At 38.3% G+C, this 11,808-nt stretch overlaps 1 protein-coding gene across 1 annotated transcript in view; it reads left to right on the top strand.

Annotated features, from left to right (window-relative positions):
• Positions 1-1,207: 1,207 nt before the first annotated feature.
• The window catches only part of LOC111657950 (opioid-binding protein/cell adhesion molecule homolog), a 56,147-nt gene continuing 45,546 nt past the window's right edge, over positions 1,208-11,808 (top strand). Inside the window, exons 1-2 of the mRNA XM_023410300.2 lie at positions 1,208-1,223; positions 9,996-10,121. Coding sequence (XP_023266068.1) covers positions 1,208-1,223; positions 9,996-10,121 — 142 coding nt within the window. The remainder of the gene's footprint in view (positions 1,224-9,995; positions 10,122-11,808) is intronic.

Raw genomic sequence — 11,808 nt, 5'->3', positions numbered from 1 at the left:
AAAAAAAAAAAAAACTTTTAGAACAAAACAACATATATTTATATCCTGATGGAATATTTTTTGTAATAAACAAGCAAAAATGACAGAGTGCAGTGTCAAAGTGCAAGTGTGTGATGTTGCTACTTGAAACCAAATTATTGCTGATGAATTCATGTTTGGCATGATGATGTTACCACACAATTAGTCATAGGTTTTACAATTTCACCATTTTTTTTTAAGAAGTAGTAGCAGTAGAAGTATAACAGTCTCTAAATATGAATAGCTACAAACAGGATTTCTTCTCATTTCTTTCTTATTCCACCCATAGATTTCTGAGGGGTAAATTAATTTCATATTTCACTTAAACATTTTCTGTTGATAAGTGTGCCATCTGTAAAATAATCTGCCTGGCCCATATGTCTCAAATCACAAACATTTGATATCTTAAATTCACTTTGTTGAATAACACACAGAAATCCTGTACTGTTACTGTATTTGATGATATATTTATTGATACAATCATGTAATGTCATCTACACCGTCCGATCACATTCTATGGGGATTTAATATATCACAAACAACTTGTCATGTAATTCAGTCCATTACAACACCACCACATTTCCATCTATCTAACTGAGTAAAGACACAAATATCTAAACAGGTTAATATGTAATGTACCACTCTCTCTAAACCAGCCGCCTGTATTTGTGTAAGATTCAAACTGGACAATACATACACCAACAATATAATTAATTTCAGTCACTTTCCTTACCTGGGGATGATTAGCATGAAACCATAGAGCAAAATAACATTAGCATACTAGCAAACGCCGCCTACAGCTTATTCCTTTTGGCCTCTGTCTTTGACTACAGCTGTAAAATGTTGACTGCCGTTTTCACTAAACTCACTATTCTGTCGTCTAAAATCCTTCTGTTTGTCTATTGTCTGTTTGTTGCCTGTTCTTTTTCTGCTGCTAAATGTATTTTGATACATCTGTTTTTTGGAACTTTCACTTCTTTTGACTTGACCTTTGACCTTTGTTCCCTTTGATATTCATGTGAAATGAAGGTTGGGAAGGAGGTTGTTTATTTATTTACTTGGTTTATGACCTTGGATGCTAGAGAATGGTCCATTTTTGGTTTTTTATAGCCCCACAAGTCTCAAAGGTTTTTTTGCTTGACAGATTCAAAAAAAAAAAACAAAAAAACAGCAAAATACTCATGGAACGATGGCGGCCCTGAACAGTAATTCTGGCATTAAAAACATTTTGTTGAGAGCTGGGCTCTGTTTTTGTATATAAATGTTGCATAGCACCAGTGCAGTCAGTGGCACGTGGTGCTGTTGCACCGTGGTGTGGCATATTACTGTCAGTAACTTAATCAATAGGTGTGGTCCGGTATGACTAATGGAATCTCCCTCCCCTCTCTTCTGAAGCAGTGTGATCTCTGGCTCATAGTGTTCAGGTAATCTTGTGCTAAAGAATACAGACAACAGCTAATGTAGTGAAAATCTACCACCAAAAGCGAACTGATGTCCAAACAGAACAGTTTTACTCCACATGAATATGGCACTAAAAGCTTGGGAGGAAATAACACATTAGCTTGTCGTATAGCCCCGGTCTGCATTTGATAATTTCATTAAATTATTGATAATTCATTCATCCCACAAATATGAGACCACTTAGGCTTGTGCTGATATTTGATAATATCAAATACTGCTATATTTTTTATAGTATTGATTTTTTTTTTTTTCTTTTGCAGTTTTGTCTGCCCTATTGCCAAATCCGACCCTCATTTGATTGCTTTGCTTACTGTACAATGTAACTTGGCATGTGATGAATAAAACTTTTAACTGCTGTTTAGTGGCAGCATCACTTATACTTGAAACATTAAAGATATATAATTGTGAGGGAATTTTCTGTAAGTCCACCGTGAGTGACTTACTCAGGGTGACGAGTCAGTATGAGGCCCTAGGTCACAGTGCCACAGCTACTGCATTAAATCTTACAGGAGGAGACACTCAGGCGGCTCCTCCAGACGCAGCTGTGCTTTTCTGCTGATATTGCTTGTGCCATGATTGATAACAGAAGACCTTGGATGGTCAGTAACAAGTAGCTTGGTGTTCTGAGATCAGCACCTGGGTGTGTGTAAATCATGCCTCCTTGTTTATGGTTAATGGGCCAATAGAATGTTCACACATCCCTCTTGTCCCTCTTCTTTTAGACGTTTGACCGAATATGGCAAAAAGTGCAAAAAGACTGTCCGCAGGGGTTCCTTCTTCAGAATCGAAGTGACATCATGCACAAAGTCTGTATTGATGATTCCTCCTTTCTCTTTGATTAAGCTTCAGTAAACATCTTCAGCGTAAAACAGTCCTGGGCTCCAGCGCTCTTTCTTCACCGGAATAATATCATCCTGTAGATCTCAATATTTGGGCTGATCTGTATCAAGATACTACATTTTGAATATTGCCCAAGATTAGTGGGACTCCCCAAAGGTCAGAAGGGCTTTGGCAAAGGACTTATTTTTTATTATTTTACAAGTATTGCTTATTGTGTTTTGCACTTTAAACTCTGTCCCCATTGTGGGAAATAATTTCTGAGAGTAAGACAGAATTAGCAACAACAAAAGTAAAAGGAAGAAATAGGAGGCAAAACTTGTTTATTCTTTATGTTAAATTCAAATGTGATCCCTTGTGCTCCTGGATTGGTCACTGAATTGGTTGTACCCTTAATCACACTTTAAGATACACTAAATATACAGACATTAACACAGTCACAATGAATGCAATATACCTTAACCGTGTAGGCCTGAGACTGGACAGATTTGTTAGGTTAGAGCCACTGACACTGTGGAGCTCCTACCATTAAGTTTTAAATTAGTAAAATGCTAATAATTTAATAGTTGTATATTTTTTTTTCATTCAATTGAAATGGGATTTTGACGGTCATAATTTTTGCCCTCCACTAAATGATAGATTTCCATGTTCAATTTCCTCTTCTTTCGGCTGCTTTCCGCATACTAATTCAGCTGGCACACACAATGCCTGGCTACAGAAACATTCTCAAATGCTTTCAGATACTGAAGCGTGTGAGCTGGGTTAGCATGAGTGCACTGTGTGGAGGGAGATACAGAAAGGAGGAATAAGCTGAAGGATTCTCCTGCTGAGATGTTGTCAGCTCTTATACTCGGGGTCTGAAAAATAAAATATGTGGCTGTTTTATGTTTGATATATTATCAGCTAAGTAAAAAATAAAGATAGATCTACAGAAAATATACTTGCAGGTTGAAAATGCATAAGCCAAAAAATATTGAAGACGGTAGGCTACAGCAGGCCAGCACTACAACCAATCACTGTCAGCTCATCAATAAAGTGAACACATGGCTGAGTCTGGACTTACAAGGAATTAAAGAGCAAGCTATCTCAGCCAGCATGTTTGTGGTGCTTTTCTCTTGCTGATCACAAGGTAATATATTTACGCAGTGCATCGTACGCTGCCATTTGGTTTCACTTCAGTGCCAGTGTCATTACTTTGGACTGGATCCTGGAACATAAGATGCAATGGGTCCCATATGAAAAGCTGCCTTTGAACCGAGAAAGCTTGGCAATTTGAAGGCATGTGTCACCGCTTGTGCCTTCTACCAGCCAGTGGGAAAATCTAACCTAGTTTATTTCTACCTCAGCAAAGCATGAGCAGCCCCCCAAGTGTTTTATCACACTTCCCAGGCTGGAAGCTTCAGAGCTCTTTCTTGTTTCCTTCTCCTGGAGTAGGGTGTGCCTCTGAATTAACAATAACCACTGACAAGAACACTGAATGTAACCGAGATATCTGTCACGGGTGTCTATTGTTCCGAGATGAGATGGCAGATTGGAAAACTCACTGACAGTGATTCCTTTGATGTTTCAGTTGCATTATAATTTGTTATGAAAGAAGAGTTAGCATCTATTATAGATTTGGTGAATGTTGGCACAGGAGCAGATGCTTTGATGTCAAAGGTTCAGACTCACCCTAAAACAGTCTTGAACACGGCTTCTTTATTCTTATTCTCTCCATTCATATCTAACATAAATCACATTTTTGGTTTCACTGATTTATTTATTTATTTATTTTTAATGTGACCTTTTCAGCATTTAATAAAAACACTAACCACAATGATGCTGTGCAACATAATACTAAAGCAGAGTGTCTTGTGTCTTTTCAGCTGGATCTGTAGAACTAAAGAGTGCATGGGAATGTGTTACTTTGCGAACACACCGTGTGCACCAGCATGTCGTTTATGGGAAAACCAAGTAGCAACCTCCAGGGCTGAAAACAGAAAAGTGCCAAAACTGCAGTTCCTGGAATGACCACTTGAGGCTGGCCCCAAAAGCAAGTCAATCCCCGTGGTCTCCGATGTTAAAATGTCCAATTTTACAGCAGAAATAAACATGTTTACGGCCTTGTACAAAAAGCGCTTTTGGTCTCTATAGCTAAATTCCTCCTTCGTGACAACTGTACGGGGTCCTCAGACACCTATGGGTGATGTCACAGAGGCTACATCCATCTTTATGTACAGTCTATGTGGGAAACAGGAGGTTTTCATCACTCACATGTCTAAAAACACAACAACACAACAAATGAATCTCCACCTGTAATCAGGAGAATGTAATACAAAATAACATCCATCATCTCTGAATGATTTATTATGTACATAAATAACACATAATGGCATTTAATGCATTTTAAATTACAACATGATCAGCTTGTATGTGTAAAGCTGCATGTTAATGTGTATAATAATATAAGGCATACCCTATTAAAAGGGGCCATATAATTAATATTCCAAGTTGGCTACATGTGTACATCACTTACTAATTTTGAAAGCAGGACTTTTCAAACTTGGCCATGAACCTTCACATCCAGTTTCTTAAAATCTTTTCTCATTCTCATGAGGGAAAAGTTGGAACTAAAGGATTCACCACACATTTCTTGAATGTATTGTCTGACTGGAGAATAGCCATAAATGTATAATTCATATTCTGACAAACAACAATGTACGGTATTGTAACAATGCATCCTATGCCATTGTGTTTTTGTGCCCTGCAGATAACGACACATTGTTGCACTTGTGCCCTGTATCTGCTCTTCTTTCTGTGAATGAAGCACATTTACCAACACAATGACAATTGGCATTAGAAAAAAAAAAAAAAAAAATATTACAAAGAAATACAATCATGTCAGCCCTGATGTTAAATCAAAGCCCATAGAGAGCATCCATTTCCTCTTTGGAAAGCCTCTTGATTCCATTTTCTAATTAATTACCGGCTGTAACACCTTGGCTGTGCCAACATGAAGACTGACGTGTCCCCGGGCCCCCAGTCACATCCACCAGCAGCCCCGTCGGCAGGGGAGCTGTGTTTTTAATCACCTGGCCACTGGCATTATCAAGCTGGAGGACCCATCACCTGCGTCTGCAGACAGATGCTTGTTCATTCATCTCTGCCGGAGGTCGGTGTGCCTGAGCAAGTGGCACCCGCTGTGTCCTCAAACCGCTCGGTTTCACGCCTCCATATTTAGAGCCTCTTAAAGGCACCACATACTGCATTTTATCCTCAATGAATCATTACCACATTAGTTATGTGGCATTAGTCTAATTGCTGTAGCCAGAAGACGACTGCGCAGCAGCCTCTACACTGTATTTTGCCACCATGTAGGTTTGGCAGTGTATCTATTGGCCTGGTTTACTCACGCTCTCCTACAGGACCTGGTTCATGGATGTTAGAAACTGGCTCTGTATGGCACCTAACACGCAGCATTAGTCCTGTTTCAGTATTCAAAGCAATTTGAAAATCACATTTTGTGACCTTTTGTATGTTAAGACAGTGTTACCCTTATTACACTGTAAACACATGACCACCAACAAGAAGCAATTTTTTGGCAACAGGACCACTTGGCTTATTTTTACCTAAGCATTGCCATTCTATGGGGAGCACATGGGAAACTTCCACTGCAATGTCTGTGTCCTGATATATCGCCACCTCTCTACTGTCAGCTCCAAAAAAAGGAGCTGTTCTGCCATCCTCGAGCTGCAAGCCAACAATGGCAAATATACAACAGCATATGGACAAAATACAACATATGGACAAAATATAACATTACTTTTGTAATGTGCTCAGGCCTACACAACAACTGTTAGCAACAATTTTTATTTTTTGTACGTACTAAGACTCAACAAAATCTGTCCAAAACAAAACAAATGATGTTCTTGCTCACGGAACACAATTTGTTCAAAGAACAACATTATGAAATATCGCCTAATAATTAAGGAAAGCAGATTATGATCTCTTTGGTCTTTGTGATGCAGTTTTCAGGAACGAGTTGAAAAGCCATATTTTACACATTTATCATATGAAAAGATAAAAGAGAAGAAATAAAGAGAAAATGATACATTTAATACAGACATGGACCATATTTCCTTTTTGGACACTTCTCTCAGCATGCTATGTTTGTATCCAGGGATCGCCTCATTTTCCAGTTTTCTGTAGGTGCTCACCCAGGTTTTTTTTCTATCCTCTGAACAGCTGTTTTATCAGCATTAATACTGGTCCATCTGCATTTGATAATATGACAAAAACAGGTCAGAAAATATGTCTTACAACATAAGACCAAGGTTTAGGTTTCATACACAAATCAAGAAGCTTTGTGAATGCACCGGTGACTTGGGTTTGGCTGTATTTTGTTTCCACACAGCAGAGAGAAAATGATTGGGGCAGAGGAGGCAGCCAGATGGCTGTGTAACATCAGTCTCTCTCTATAGAAAAACAACAAAAAACTGTGTGCCATCATGAGCAATTTGCTAAGCTGTTGAACTTTTGTCAACTTTGCCATCACCACTCGGCCACCTTGAACGCTGCACTTTCCCAAACACTTTGTATCAACTTCTTGGAAACTTTCCATAAATGGGAAAGATGCTGCTAAAGGCCATCAACAAAGCCTAAACATTGAAATCAGTGCTTGCTGTGTGATGAACTGACTGTTGTGGAATTCTGCTCCTTCAAGAGAAACCTAACACCCCCTGAAAACCTTGTTGGGTGTGGTTACAGGTGCAACAGAGCACGTTGACCCCACCCATCAGTAATGCTCGCTCTGGGCAGAGATTAAAACGGGCGCTGCAGAGAGATCAGTGATAAATGTTGCGTATAATTGTCCCAGGCTGCACTTCAGCATGGTGCAAGTTTCACTTCTCATCGTCTTCTCAAAGTTGACATCAGGTGGTGGCCAAAGCGATTCTATATCTCGCCTGCTTAAAGGAGCTATCTGTAAGTTTTGCTATTGCTTCATTCAACTTTAGCATCAACAGTTGTTTACTTACCAGACTTGCCAAGAGCTTCAGCCATCGTTGTGTTTAAAAAAAACAAGAGGTTATGATACATCCTCTGAGTAGTGCTACTTCTTCAGAGAAGACTGGAGGCTACAGTGACTTTGTATTGGAAAGTGATGAGACAGTCCGACTGGGCCAGGGCTAGCTGAAGAAAAAAAAGTGATAGACACAAAATCAAAATGAAAGGGTTATTTTCCACCTCTGGAGACAGCTCTTTTGGCGAGTAAAGGAATGAATGTTTCTTCCACACTGGTAAGTAAATGGCTGCTAATGCTAACGTCGGCTTTGTAGCATTATACTGCTTTCAGACAGAATGCAGCAACGGCACAGCTGCATTCTGAAGCCCATTATTTCTAACGGCTTGCACTGCGCCACGGCGGTTTGTTCCATCCAGTCCAGCGAGCTAGCACGAGCGCCACGGTCAAAGTTCAACTAGGTTCTACTAGGTTGAATTTGCACAGCCAATTTAAAAACAGCAATTGAAATACGTCACAAAACAAAAATGGAGAAGAAACTGATCCTTTGTGTCTCTGAATACTGAAATATAAGCCCTCTCTTGGCGACAGATTTCTACCCAAGTAGGCGTGTCAGGTGTGTTTTAAGATATGTAATCTCTACTTTAACTTTACCCACTCTGAGAAAAAACAACTTAAAAAAAGGGGGAAAAAAAAGTAATTTTCTGTCGTCAGTGTAAAAAACCTAGATAATGAAATACCAGTTCACACATTGGTCTGCTTACTTGCTTACAGAGTGTTCTCTTTGTATGTGCACTATACATTACAGCATGAGTATGCATTTGTTATTTCAAAAACCATGTTGCTGTGCCTGTTGAACAGATTTATTTGTTGGGATGAAGGCAATATGGTCATCTGGCATTAAAGAGCTATAATATTCACTGGCTCAACGCAGCACTCATCTTGGTAATTATATGGAATAAATGCTGCGTGTAATTGTCCTTCTCATAATACAATTCATTTTGTCATCAGTTCTGTTTATAATCCAGTTTTGTGAATGGGCGCATCCATAATGTGTAAATGTCTGAGGAGAAATGAAGCAAAAGTTACAAGTAATTACTTAAAGGGGGGACGACATACTTCATTTAATTTGACCAAGAATTAGGAATATAGATATGATGCTGCAAATAAAATGGTGAGTAAATCTATAATCTAAAAGTATGGCTTTAGTGGAATAACGTCAGTAAGTGATTACACGTGTTATAAACTAGGTTCCATGTCAACAGTGAGTTTTTTTGGGTGGTATTTAGAGAAGCAGGCTGCAAAGTGTCCTAAATGAATTGACCAGGCTTTAGCGGTGCACGCTAATTGAATCCAAAGGTCAATGGGGTGCAGAGTAGCATATCACTCCAGCTCTGATCCCCTGGCACATTACCACACATTATGACCACATTATTCATTACATTGATTCATATTGAAAATGTGAATCATTTCCACTGTACCTTTTTAAATCATTTTAAATGTTATTAGATATATTACTCATATACAAAAAATATGTTCTTTGTGTGTTTTGCCATCATGTATGTATGTTAAAATATTACAGAGATTACTGATCACAGAGTTATGTGACCAGCTGACAGGGAGTCGACAGGAGTCTTGCAGGAAACCATGACAACTGCTCTGACATTTACTAAGAAATCAATCAAGTCCTATTGATGACTCAATAATATCTTATGTGTTTATTCTTTTTTTATGGAAAGGTGGAAATAAACTTACACACTCTCCTGAAATGTTGGTCTTTATGCACTGAACTGGCCCCTTGCCACTGTCGTTGTCAGGCTGTAATAACACACACTAAACAACATTAGAATGGTAACATTCAGCAACACGTTTTTTTTTTCTTCTTTCTGTTGAGCCCCTGCCAGAGTAGTCTTCATTGATTCTGTGCTTATGCAACTTCTTACCTCATGCAACAAAAAAAGACAAAGATAACGTATGTAGCCAGTGTTGTACTCTAGTTGCCTTAATTTAAATTCAGCTATAGCTCTTATTGCTGGTTGGGTCTTATGTAACACACTTAATATTCCTCAGACCCAACTTTCAATATCATTTTTCATTTATTTTTTATTTTTTCATTGCATATAAAGCTGAACTTTGATTATAAATAGTAAAACTTAAACCACATTAAAAAAGGGTAAAGTAAAGCTGGTCTGGTCTGTTGTACTATTGATCTTAAAGGTCAAGTCACATTGAGTGAGTTAAGTTACAGTGAAAGAGAATAACTTCTGACCCTTGATTTGAAGCTTCAGACCCACAGGATACACTTAATCAAGAACCCAGACACACACACATACACAAACAAACATACACACACACACACACACGCACACACATAGACACACAGATCAAGCTGGTCCGGTCAGGAGGAAGAAATCCTGTCTTACTGCATATCAGCCTGATGCTCGTCTAATGAGCAGTTTGGCAAAGTCTAAGATGAAGAAGAAAATCAATCATGTATAACACCACAGCGAGCCAGAGAATTGTCAAATTTGTCAGCTAATTTCATGCTAATTGAGTCCCCAACCCGGGGGTTATTTTTAACCTCATCACTGCTCCAATCACGTGGAATAGTGAGCCCTTTGCTCACGTGTCATTAATTAAGCTAAAAAGATCAATCATAATTTTCTTTCTCCCCCCTCAGTGCCCGCCAGGATCACTAACATATCAAAGGACATCACAGTGAACGAGGGCAGCAACGTTGATCTAATGTGCCTGGCGGTCGGTCGACCTGAGGCCAACATCATATGGAAGCATCATTCACCAAGAGGTAAGTTTTATTTTATTTAAAACCCTTTCCCGTATAGAGGTCACTACAGCGGACAGCTGTTCAAAAGCCAATGTCTCGTATATGCCTGGATTTGGATGGTGAAGTTGCATATCAGTCACAACAGTGAACAGTCCTTGAAAACCCCATAGGCTTCCACCTAGTTGCAACCACATGTTAGTGCAGCTACAAACCCCAACATCCAAGATGGCTGACGAAACATCAGGTATGCTCAGCACATCAGGAATATTTGTCCATTTCCTCTTTAGAAGATTCTTACAGGTAAAAAAAATCAATATGGTGATAACAAGTAACTTCTAGGGAACAGTATTATTGTTAGATCTCTGGAATATTGATTTTGTACAAGCAGAAAATTACAATCAATAATGTGTCAACTAAAGAGGACATGTTCACGTTGTAATAAAACAAATGTGTTTAAATTTTATCAATAGAAAAATTACCTCAGTAAAGTCCATATCTATTAGAATTATATAATTTGCAGGGTGTATGACACAAGACAGTATTTTGTTCTAATCAAGTCTATTGTTTTACTGGCAATTGATCATCATTTTGTATTTCCTGAAGTTCCCCCAGGCAAATGTAACATGTTAAAAATGGCTTTTTTCTTGCAGCATCCAAAACTCAAAGATATTCAGTTTACTATCAGATACAACAAAGAAAGTATCAAATCATCTAACCTGAGAGGCTGCAACCTGCCAAAAAATAGACTTAAATGATTAATGGATTATCAGATAGTTGAATAATTGTATAATATATATATATATATATATATATTTATTTATTTATTTTTTTTTTAATTGTCACAAATTGAAATTTAATGTTCACAGTTTTCACAAAATACACTATTTTATTTATTACACTGTTATTGCATATCTATTAACATTTAAAGTTAACGGCATGCTGTCCACCAGAGTGGACATGTCAAAAACTTTATGACAAATAAATGTAAACTAAAAAATAAAATTTAAAATATTTTATTCCCCTCACATAAAGTATATAAACGATTAAGACAAAAATTGAATACATTTATAGACCGGAGATTTCCATGTGCAGTTAATTACAGTAAACAGGACCTCTTGGTATATAAGAACAATCTTTACTCACTGTTTGGAACCACACATAGACTACATTAACAATTGAATGAGTTGTTGTGGGTAAGGTTCAGTTAGACCATTTTAAATGATATGATTTGTATGGAGATTCCTAACAGATTTCATGCCATCTGTCTAAAATCCTTTCTTGAGCTCTGTATTGTGGACATTTCAGAAAGTTTTCACCATTTCGCTCCACTGTCAAAGGTAATTCATAAAATAAATGTGTCAGGCAAAGCTGCAACAGCATTACCTCAGTGTAAAGGTAACTGAACCACCCCTCCTACACATGTTGCCTTATGTTGACAATCCCACACAACACACACCTCCAACATTTGCTTCACATGAATATTCGCCTACGCGCAGAATAGCCGTTTACCTCCAGCAGGATGTGAATCTGTGGCTTTTGTGCTCACGTCGGCACCAGATGATGCATGTTGAATAATGCCAGGCTTTAATCTATTGACTAAGGCCTTGTTTTCTTCTCAACTCGGTGGATTTGAGGGGTTGAAGCTGTACAACCTGTGGCCTGACAGGACCCAACTCCAATCAACCGTGATTTGGCTGGAGGCCACAGC

Source organism: Seriola lalandi, unplaced genomic scaffold (assembly GCF_002814215.2).
Source record: "Seriola lalandi dorsalis isolate HSWRI2012SDOR001 ecotype SW California unplaced genomic scaffold, Sedor1 jcf7180002054422, whole genome shotgun sequence".
In the NCBI taxonomy this organism is placed as follows: domain Eukaryota; kingdom Metazoa; phylum Chordata; class Actinopteri; order Carangiformes; family Carangidae; genus Seriola; species Seriola lalandi.
Note: the sequence above shows the minus strand (reverse complement) of the source record. Positions and strands in the feature narration are given on the sequence as shown.